General features: G+C 56.9%; 2 protein-coding genes across 2 annotated transcripts; one reads left to right on the top strand and one right to left on the bottom strand.

The window, feature by feature from the left end:
* The first annotated feature begins 228 nt into the window (after positions 1-228).
* On the top strand, positions 229-5,574 carry LOC118721893 (pyridoxine-5'-phosphate oxidase). Its single transcript, XM_036443186.2, has 7 exons — positions 229-458; positions 1,394-1,518; positions 2,973-3,072; positions 3,876-3,929; positions 4,178-4,306; positions 4,588-4,658; positions 4,822-5,574. Exons 1-7 carry the CDS (start codon positions 414-416, stop codon positions 4,988-4,990), a joined length of 693 nt encoding a protein of 230 aa, XP_036299079.1. The 5' UTR covers positions 229-413; the 3' UTR covers positions 4,991-5,574.
* Positions 5,575-9,471: 3,897 nt separating this feature from the next.
* LOC118721895 (proline-rich protein 15-like protein) lies at positions 9,472-10,510 on the bottom strand. The gene has a single exon (XM_036443189.2). The coding sequence runs from the start codon at positions 10,453-10,455 to the stop codon at positions 10,153-10,155; it is 303 nt and encodes a 100-aa protein (XP_036299082.1). The 5' UTR covers positions 10,456-10,510; the 3' UTR covers positions 9,472-10,152.
* Positions 10,511-11,084: the final 574 nt, after the last annotated feature.

The following is an 11,084-nucleotide window of genomic DNA, read 5'->3' as shown; positions in this document are numbered from 1 at the left end:
TCGAACAAACCTCCACGTGCGCGTTAGCAGCGGGGGACAGAATTTCCTCGTCTCCCTGCTCCCGCCCCCAGAGGCGCCGCCCATTGGCCGCTGGCTTCCTCTGTTCTCGCTGTCATTGGCTGCGCTCCGGAAGACTCCGACCAATGGAGTCCCGGCACCGGTCTCCCTCCCCCGACGCTGGGCTCCCATTGGCTCCGAGGACCGAGGGTGTCGGGGCTGGGCGACTGACACACCCTCTTCCCGCGGGGTAGACTCGGGACTGAGGAACCGGTTCCGAACGCGCCGGAACCCGGCGCCGCCGGGCGACGCTGGGTCACGTGGCCAACGGCCCCGTCGCGTGCGTCGACGTGGCGTTCAGGCGGCTGGCCGAGTGGCCCCGCCACCTGCGTCAGCTGTGCCGCCGCGCTATCGCCATGGACCTGGGCCCGATGCGCAAGAGCTACCGCGGGGACCGCGAGGTGTCGTCGCCGGGCGGGGTCTCCGCAGGGGTCTCCGCAGGGGCGGGGAGCGAGGGGTCTCCGATCATCCGGGAGGGGGCGGGGGAGACATGGGAGGAACCCCACGGGGTTTCTGGGGCCACCCCGTGGGACGCAGGGGCTTGAGGCCATCTCCCTGAGAGGAGAGGGTTCAAAGACAACCGTTGGGGGTCGGGGATAGGTTCTGGGGGAGCCGGGACGAAGGTGGGGACCGGAGGCAGCTGAGGGGGGGGGAGGGGGGAGGCACGGCTGGAGCCTGCCAGGCCCGGAATCCCGCCATTCATTCATTCATTCATTCACTCACGAGGTGCACCCCTGGGGCGGTTCCCTGCACCTCTCCGGGCCCCTGTGAGGTGACAGCACCACCTCGCAGGAATGTGGCGGACTCAGATGTTTGTAAAATGGTTAGAACAGGGACACAGCCTCCCGGTGCTGGGTAAGCAGAACTCGGGGAGGCGGACTGACTACCTCCCGGGGAGGAGGGGGAACGCTCCTTGCTGCCTTGGTTCCCTCGCTTACCCCTGGGGAAAACGTCCTTTCCTTCGTCCTCCTCCGGAGAGGAGCCCAGAGAACGGTTGTTAGACATGCGGTTTTCCACTGACCCTTAGACCTTGGGAATGAGGATTTACAAGGGCAGAGTCCAGAATCTGTGTTTTTTTTGTTTTTGTTTTTAAGGCTTTTCAAATGATAGGTTTGACACTTCATGACATGAAGCCGATTCATCAGCCATCAGTCTCCTTCCTTGTGCCTGTGTCCCCACCTGTAATAGGGGGCTAACAGAACCTACTTCCTGGGCACTATTTTTTGTCACGAGGATTAAATAAGTTAATATTTGAAAAGTGCCTAGAATAGCTCCGCGTACACATGAAGCAATAGGTGTGTTCATTCAGTGAAATAAAACTCTCCCTCCTCTCCAGGCATTTGAGGAGGCTCAGCTGATCTCTCTGGATCCCCTGAAGCAGTTTGCTGCCTGGTTCGAGGAGGCCGTTCAGTGTCCTGACATAGGGGAGGCCAATGCCATGTGTCTGGCCACCTGCACCAGGTGGGCATAGCCGTGGGCCCTTCGGTGGGCGGGCACAGAGGAAGCAGGATCCCAAGGGAGCTCTCAGTGTAATGGATGACAACTTTATGGTTCTAGCACTTTTATTGAAATGCTGTGTGGCCTCAGGCAAGTTACTTGCCCTCTCTGCGCCTCAGCATCCTTACCTGTAAACCAAAGATCACACTTCACCCAGTTACATCTCAGGGATGAAACGCAGTGCCTCATTCATCTCTGCCCTTGATGCAATGCCCCCATATACCCTTGCCTCCCTTATCTCCCCACCTACCCTATTCCCAGCTGCCCTTTAAGAGCTGTGTCTCCTGGGACCTCTTCATGGATCTCTTTGTAGACAATGCTTAGCTGTATCACTCACTTGGTAGTCAACCACTGAGCCATCTCTCATATTAGCCTCTCATCCAATCCAACTCTTCCTGTCCCCCGTCACTCAAATGTAAGGCCTTGAAGGCAGGGCTCTTGTGCTGTGTGCCCTGCGTGTCCCCCAAAACCCTGAGCAGAGGGTCTGATAATAGCCACGCCTTCTGTAATCCCTAAGCACCAGCCGGTTGCATTTTTTTCTTTTTTAATATATTTCTTTATTGATTTCAGAGAGGAAGGGAGAGGGAGAAAGAGATAGAAACATCAATGATTAGAGAGAATCATTGATTGGCTGCCTCCTGCATGCCCACTACTGGGGATCGAGCCCACAACCCGGGCATGTGCCCTTGACAGGAATCGAAACGGGGACCCTTCAGTCTGAAAGCCCACGCTCTATCCACTGAGCCAAACCAGCTAGGGCTGGTTGCATTCTCGTTGGTTGCTGCCCTTGGAGCCTTGCTGCTTTGCTAGGGCTGCCATAAGAAAATACACAGACAACAGAAATGTATTTCTCACAGTGCTGGAAACCAGAAGTCCAAGATTAAGGTTCTGTTAGCTGGTTAGGAAAGCCTCTCCTCATGGCTTGCAGGTGGCCGCCTTTTTGCGGTGTCCTCACACCGCCTTTCCTTGGTGCACGCAGGGAGAGCGAGTGAGATCATTGGTGCTTGTTCCTCTTCTAAGGACACCGTCCTTTTGGATCAGAGCCCCACCCTATGACCTTATTGACCCTTACTCCCCTCCCGGAAGTCCCTGTCTCCAAATACCCACATTGGGGGCAAGGCCATCAGCATAGGCTTTTAGGGGGACGCGGCTTAGTCCCTCACAGTCCTGGAGATGAAAGAAGCCACAGACCGCCGTCAGGACGGGGGAGGACGCCTCCAGCAGCAGGGGGAAGGCATCTGTCATACTGGGGGGAGCGGGGGGTGTTTTCAGGCTAAATCCCCAGGGCCGAGTGGGGATGGGTGGTGGCCTGCGGCCCGGACAGGGCAGAATAAGGGGACCCAGCGGTAGGGATGCTCAGACATCCTAAGGGAACATGGGAGTGGGCTCTGACCACGGCGCTCTGCTCTCTGTCCCAGAGATGGGAAGCCCTCTGCCCGCATGGTGCTGCTGAAGGGCTATGGCAAGGATGGCTTCCGCTTCTTCACTAACTTTGAGAGCCGGAAAGGAAAAGAGCTGGTGAGGGGTCACGGTAAATCCTCCTCGCGCTGCAGAGGGCACAGCCCTTTCCTCATCAGTCACCCCCCCCCAACCCGCTCGCTGTCTGTGCTCAAGGCCCACCCTGCCTGGGGCCTTCGCCCTGGTCTTTCTTGCTGCACATGCGCAAATACTCTCCCACCACCCCTGCCTCTGTCCTCTGTCCACCTAAGCCACCCCGTCCCTTCAGGCTCAGCCCCAATGGCAGCCTCTTCCAAAAAGCCTCCACTCCTACACTGAGTCAGCCGCTCATGCCGTTTGCTGTCATTATAACTAGCAACTTCCCTGCCATTTTTTTCAGTTTCTAACTGTGCATGCATATGATTATGCGATTAATGTCTGTGTCCTCTGTGAAGTGGTAAGCTTTGTGGGGGCAGCGGCTGCATCTGTTGTAACTCTGTTACACCCCGTGACCTCTTCTGGTGTCGAATCCAGAGCTGGCACTTCATATGCATACAGTTCGTAATTCCAAATGAGCCATCCGCCCCGAGTCCCTGCAGCCAAGCATACATTTCTGAGAACTTGCAAAATCTGTGGGTTTGAGAAATGGCAAGCGGCACTTCGGAGTCCAGCTGGCGTAGGTTTCCACGCAGCTCTGCCACTTGCTGTGTGAGCTCGGGCTCCTTACTTAACCTCTCTGAGCCTGTCTTTGAGGGTTTAAATGAGATATTACACCGAGTGCACCTCCCGGGGGCCTGCAGGCTGCAGACTTCTGCCTCCCCCTGCCGGCCAGAGGCGTCCTCCCCGCTGTCCTGACGGCGGTCTGGGTTCTCTTTCCTCTCCAGGACTCTAATCCCTTTGCCTCCCTCGTCTTCTACTGGGAGCCCCTGAACCGCCAGGTGAGTGAGCGTGCCCAGGACAGCCGGGGGCGGGCTGCGTTGGGAGGGGCCCGAGTTTATATATGAGCCCAGTGGAGGTGCCAGGCCGGGCAAACGTCCTTCCTCTCAGATAGCTCTCAGACAGTTAGCCGGGCTGGCGGGAGCCAGGAGTGGCGAGGCATCGGATAGAGAAGACCGAGGGGGATGGGCCTGTGGCCTGGGGAGGGCGATGGCGTTGGACCCAGGTAGCCAAGGCCGTCCCTGAGCAGGTGCGTGTGGAGGGCCCTGTGAAGAAGCTGCCGGAGGAGGAGGCCACCAGCTACTTCCACTCCCGCCCCAAGAGCAGCCAGATCGGGGCCGTGGTCAGTCAGCAGAGCTCCGTCGTCCCTGACCGGGAGGTGAGTGGGCTTCCTCTTCGTCCTCCGGGGGCGGTGCTGGGCTCATCCCGAGGCCGTCTCCCAGGGGTGCGGGGCCCTCTCCCCAGCCAGGGAAAAGGGTGTCTTCCTGGGGGAATGGGCCGATGGCCTCCTGTGTGTGGGGGACCCTCCCGCTGGGCTGTGTCCCAGGGGACAGAGGCCACCTGTGCCTTCTCGCCTGTGTCCCCAGCACATGCTCAGTGAGTGGTTATTCAATGAATCCTTGACCCGGTCTGGCCCTTCTGTCTCCTTCCCCTGAACAGTATCTGAGAAAGAAAAACGAGGAATTGGAGAAGCTGTACCAGGAGCAAGAGGTGCCGAAGCCAAAATACTGGTGAGTGATGCCTCCTGGTCGTGTGGAAAGGGACACCAGGACCCTCGTGTTTACTGTAACTCCTACCCGTGATACAGCGGCTTCCTTCAGGCGGCCCGAGGGTGTCCGGGGAGTGACGTGGTTGGGAAAATACACAGCCCGAGACCTCTGCTTCCCTTCGCAGGGGTGGCTACGTGCTGTACCCACAGGTGATGGAATTCTGGCAAGGCCAGACCAACCGCCTGCACGACCGCATCGTCTTCCGGCGGAGCCTGCAGACGGGGGACACCCCGTTGGGGCCCATGACGCACCAAGGGGCGGAAGGCTGGCTCTACGAGAGGCTCGCTCCCTGACCCCAGGCTGGGCGCCCGGGAGCGAGGGCCGGCGCTGAGGGAGGCTGTGGGGTTGGGGTCAGGCCCTTCTAAGGGCCGCGGTTTCCCGCCCCGCTCCCTGTATGTCGGGGTCTCCAGAGCCACCTGAGTGCTCCACTTGGCTGGCTCCCAGAAGCTCTCTAGCGGAGTGTCATGGCGGCACAGAGAGTCACACACGGACAATCATCTCATCGTCATTTTCTCGGTTTTGACACTGGTTTACTGGAATGGCTCCCTCTGGAGGAAGCAGCTGCTGGAATTCCCTTTCCCAGTGACACAGAGCCGGCCCCAGCAGCCCTGTGTTTGACCACTGTGACAGTCATACTGGCCAAAGCTGATCGGTCCCAGCATAAGCACCTGAGCCAGTCCCGATAGTCGGTTTTTCTTGTCAGCTACTGGAAACTGGGCACGGAGAGACCCAGAGCATGCTCCCCGAGGCCGCACTGTGAGCGGCAGCCAAGAAGCCAGGCCTCTGGCTGCTGCTCTTAAATTCCCCCAGTGGCCTGGCGCCCCCTTCCCACTCCTGAGCCCTGCAGTTCCTCCTCCGGCCTCACACCCACCGTCTCTAAAAAGGTTTTTTTTTTTAATGTAAACTTGCTGTTTGCTGTTGATTGCAAATAAAAGAACCCTAACCAACTCGTTTATTAACATATTCTTATAGCATTTACCCTGCTGCTAGCTGCCTTCCATTATCGAAGCACAGCGTTGTGGGAGAAGATTGAATTTATTCTCTGTAGCTCCAAAGGACCCACGGGGGATATTACACAGAAATAGATTTCTCTTCAATATGGGGAGCGGTTTCAAGGGGAAGGTGGTAAGGAGCACCAGGCAGTGAGCATTCTCTTATGGGAAGTATTCAGTCCCGGTCAGGAGTTTTTTTTTTTTGTTTAAATATATTTTATTGATATTTCACAGAGAGGAAGGGAGAGAGATAGAGAGCTAGGGACGTCGATGAGAGAAGCATCGACCAGCTGTCTCCTGCACACCCCCTACTGGGGATATGCCAGTAACCAAGGTACATGCCCTTGACCGGAATCGAACCCGGGACCTTTCAGTCCCCAAGCCGACACTCTATCCATTGAGCCAAACCAGTTTTTGTGTGCTGGTACCTACGGGCCAGGAAGATTTTAATCAAGCTTTATTTTCCACGTTGGCTTATAAACGGTATTTACTTATTTTACTTCCCAGGTATGAAATTATAGAGATACTCACACATCCCCTTCCCAGCTCCTCACCTCTCCACATCGCTGCTTTTCATCCACATTGGCATTCCCAAGGGGCAGAGTGGGGGGGATCCTGTTGATGCCCAGGTCCCCCCCTCAGAGATGACTTAACGGGTCTGAGGGCACTGGGAAATTTAAAGGCTCCCAGGGACTTCGTGAAGCCAAGGTCTGAGCCCCTCAGGACGGCTGGCAGCATTGGCATCACTCGGAAGCCCACCCCAGACCCCCGGAATTCCCTCCCGCGTTTAACAGGACCCACCCACCCCTGTGCCAGTGCCCTGGCCCCGGCCTCTGACCCTCTGCCTGTCTCCCGTAACCCTCGCTGAGGCCTGTGCTGACTGTAGGTGCTTTCCTGGAGCACAGTCTGGTGACAGGGTCAGCCTGGCTGAGTGGCCCTCGGGCCTGGAGAGGAGCCAGGCTGGGTAAATGTTTGCTCTGACTCAGCCAGGATGAGGGAGGGACTGTTTTGTGCACAGTGGCATTGAACCTGCCACTCTGTACACGGCTTCACTCGCTGTATGGGCATGTGCTTCAGCGTCTGGGAGTGACCGGCTCCCCCGAGGACCTCTCTCTCCTTGTTGATCCCCCTCAAGCCCGAGCGCAGGAAAGCACGATGCTGACCTTTCTGGAACCTACAGGAGAGGGTGCTGGGGACCCTTCCTTGTCCTGTTTGTGTTTCTGGATCCGTCTCCCCGGCTTTGAGCCTGGTCTCAGCAGTTCTGTTCTGTGTCTGGCAATCACTGTGCCAGATCTGTAATAAAAACCCATCAGATGCTCATCAGTGCGTGATGCTAATGTCGGTCTGGTCTGGTCTTGCCCCCCACCCTGGGAAGAAAGGGAGTTGGGGGATTAAACAACTCTCCACCCACCTCCATTTTCCTCTCCCGGGAGGTGGGGCATCCAGCAGGGGGCGCCACTGCCCACGGTTGGCCCCTTCGCGCCGCACAGGCCAATCCTAGCCTGCCCCGCCTGCCGCCCCCTCCCCCCTTGGGTTGAGTCCCAGTGAAACTGTGGTCGATGACCCGTAGCCTCTCCCGGCTCCTGCACATATCTGCACTTTCGGTTCCTCCTCCTCTGGCCTGGTAAAACCTTCAGCTGCTGGGCTCTGGCTCCCTGGGCACCAGATATCCCTTTGGCCATTGGTAACCACCCACCTCCTCACCCCCGTCCACTAATACCCAGGTTAGGGGTACGGATGGAGTTTCCGGGAAGATTCCTGCAGTCACATTTGGGCCCGTGGAGCATGGTCATATGCACGGGGCCCAGGGCCCAGCTTCATCCCCCTACCCTCGCCTCAGGATGGGCTGGAGTGGGAGGTCCCTACAGTCTGGGGTCTCGCGGTACACTCAGCCTCATCGCTGATTGGCTTTCCCCCGTTGGTCCCAGAGTCTGCAGCACCCTCAAATGCTGCTCACCTCCCAGGATCCCGAGGCCAGGCCTTGCTCTCTCACCCCACCCTCCTGCAGCAGAAGAGGACCGGTTCCTTTTTTTGTCCGGAGCTTCCCACCCCCTAAGCAGATGCAAATCAAGAAGGGAAGGGGCTGTGTGTTTCTGAGGTCACATGCGCAGCCCAGCTCTGGCTTCAGCCCAGCCTCACCTCTGAGAGGGCATGATCTCCGGTGAGTGACTAAGCCCAGCACCTCACCTGGAAAAGGGGTAGTTAGCAGCAGGCCCTGTCTCCATGGGGGACCAGAGGATTCAATGAGGAACCTCGGGGAGTACTTGCCACAGAGCCTGTCCCATTCGAATCCTCATCCAAGGATGTTTCTTTGTTTTTTTGATCCTCACCCAAGGATTTTTTCCATTGATTTCCAGACAGGGTAGAAGGAGGGCAGAGAGGAGAGAGAGAGAAACATCTATGGATGAGACATATCCACTGGTCACCTCCCATACGCGCCCTGACAACGGCTGGGGATCAGACCCACAACTGGGCTACATGCCCTGGATTAGGAATCAAACTCGAAACCTTTTTGATGTACAAGACAACAGTCCAATCAACTTAGCCACCCAGCCAGTGTGGGCCTGGCCCTTTTTAAACCTGTAAACGTCAGGCATTAACAATGGGAAGGATGGCGAAAAGTCTGCTTCCCCATGGGAGGCTTTATGGACCGAGTTATGGGGGCCTTAGAAAGTTCTGCCATGAGGAGGGATGGGGAAGAGTCCTCCAGTCCTCCCCAAACTCCTGATCTCCCTCACTCATCCTCAGCTCCCCATGCCCTGGGGGAGGCCGCACAACAAAGGCCCCCTTGTCTGGTCTGTTTGTTTTGGTGATACATTTCCTGAGCAGCGCTCCGTGGTGGGGTGGGGTGGGGTGGCCCGCAGCCTGCAAGGAGCTGGCCTGGAAGCTGCTGGACCACATTGTTGAGTCGCCACCTTGGTCTCTCTCTCTCCATGTTCCCACCGCGAGCTCTGGAGATATGGCCAATTTTTTCCAGTTCCCAGCTCCTGCGGCTTGAGAAAGATCCTGATCTAACAGCCTCAAGAGCACGCTCTCTCCTCTTCCTTAAACGGAAGCTCTGGGCCGTGGCGAGTTCCTTAATAAGGGAAAAGGCCGGGAGGGGACCAGTTAATGGGGAACCTTCTACAGGACTACTAACGGGCCACTAGTTACCGACCACTCCCTGTGAAATAGGAATCCTTACAGGCCTTGTATAGAAAAGAAACCAGGCTCAGAGGAGGTAGGTTTAAAAAAATTTTTTTTTATTGGTTGATTTTTAGAGAGAAACATTGATTTGTTGTTCCACTTACTTATGCATCCACTCTATGTGCCCTGACTGGGATGGAACGATGACTGGTATTGGGACGATGCTCTAATCAACTGAGCTACCCATCAGGCTTCAGAGGAAGTTGTTTCTGTGCGTGTGGTTTTTTTTAATGTCCCCCACACCACACAGCTGCTAAGGGGTGGGACCCGAATTTGAGTCTTGACCCCAAACCAAACCACTGCAACTTTGGGTCAGACCACAGGGGTCTGCCTCCTTCTCTTGCAGCCCCCGCTGGCCTCTGTGGACCAGAGGGACTGACCACGGGAGTGCCACAAGCTCCTTCCTGTATCCTCCCCCCCCCCCCCCCCCCCAGTGCTAAGGGTGGCTTGAGGGTGAAACTGGTGTCCCAGTCCCTACATCTGACACCTGGGACCGTGTGAAGCGTGAGAGGAACCATCTGAGCACCGGGTTCCACTCACGTGAAGGGAAACAAAGGCCTACAGCACAGCCCTCTCAGCGATGGAAGGCGAGCAGATAGATTCTCAGCTTTGGCAGCGTTGTTTATTACAAAGAGAGAAACCTACGGTTATTAAACAAAATCCAAGGCTCCAGGACTCATCTCTGGGCCGGTCCATCTTAAATACCGGTGGGAAGAGCTGGCTGCTGTTAGGTCCTACCAGAGCTTCCCCACCACTAACTTGGACCTGGGGGCCCCTAACCGGGCCTTCTGCAGCACCTCCAGGGAGTGCCAGGGTCCCCCTCCCTTTGCACATCTGGGAACAAGGCCCCCAGAAGTTTATCACTTGTGTTAGGAGGTGAGCTCCAGGTCAGCCCGCCTCTGGCTCCTGGAAACGACCCCCCATCACGTGTCGTCTGGAAAAGGCACTCTCAGGGCTGGTGCAGGGAACCGGCACGGGTAGAGACCGTTAGAGGGAGCAGCAAGTCAAACTCACCCTTGACCCCGTGCCCTGGGTGGCACTTGTCACCCCTGAACCCGAGTGCCTTTCTATGTGGTGGGGGGCGGTGGGAGGACCCCGGTATCTTCCAGACGCCCCGGAAAGCCAGGGCACATAAATACGAACCTAAAAGGAGACATCTCCTGCCAGCAGGCATGCGCCGCCCCCAGGGCTTCGGCTGTGGCCAGCTCCCTGCTCAGATCCAGCTGACGGCAGGGAGCCGGCAGGCAGGGAGATGCCGGCACCCGCCTCGGCCCCCTTCACTGTCCCTCGCCCTCCCTGTCATCGAAGAGGTTGGGGTTCTCCGCCAGGCTGGCTCGCACTTTCTTCTTCTCCTTGAAGCGGCCGGAATTGGAGACCTTGACGTGCTTCCCCTTCGTGTTCTTGTCCACGATCTTCTCCAGGCGGCTGTTAAAGTCACTGCCGGCCGCCCCGCCCGCCGGCCCCGGGGGCTCCGCGCTGCCCTCCGTCTGGGCACAGGTGTCCGGGATCTCGTACAGCACCTTGGGGGCGGACTTCTTCTTCCGGAGGAAGGTCAGCTTCCACCAGCCCACTTCCGTCATGGTGCTGCCGGGCAGAGCGGGCTCCTGCGGGGGGGGGCGGGGGGGGGGGAAGGGGGGGGAGACGTGGGTGGTGGTCAGGAGGCTAGCCCTCTCTAGACTCCTGACCACATTTTATTTATTTTATTCTTTATTTATTTTTGTTATTGTTCATCCTCATCCAAGGATCTTTTTCTGTTGATATTTAGAAAGAGTGGAACGGAGGGGAAGAGAGAGAAACATCAATTAGTCGCCTCCCTCACATGCCCCGACCAGGAATGAGTCTGCAATCAGTGTATGTGCCCCTGCCGAAAGCAGTTTGGCTCAGTGGATAGAGCATCACCCTGCGGACTCACGGGTCCCAGGTTCAATTCCAGTCAAGGGCATGTACCTTGGCTGTGAGCACATTCCGGGGCGGGTGTGTGTGTGTGTGTGTGTGTGTGTGTGTGTGTGTGCAGGAGGCATCTGATCGATATTTCTAACTATCTCTCTCCATTCCTCCCTGTAAAAAACCAATAAAAAATATATTTTTAAAAATGTATGCGCCCTTGACCAAAATAGAACCCAGGACCCTTTAGTCTGTGGGCTGATGCTCTATCCACTTCTATCCACTGAGCTAAACCCGTTAGGCCTATTATTATTTGTAATCCTCA

Source organism: Pipistrellus kuhlii, unplaced genomic scaffold (assembly GCF_014108245.1).
Source record: "Pipistrellus kuhlii isolate mPipKuh1 unplaced genomic scaffold, mPipKuh1.p scaffold_m20_p_187, whole genome shotgun sequence".
In the NCBI taxonomy this organism is placed as follows: Eukaryota; Metazoa; Chordata; class Mammalia; order Chiroptera; family Vespertilionidae; genus Pipistrellus; species Pipistrellus kuhlii.
Note: the sequence above shows the minus strand (reverse complement) of the source record. Positions and strands in the feature narration are given on the sequence as shown.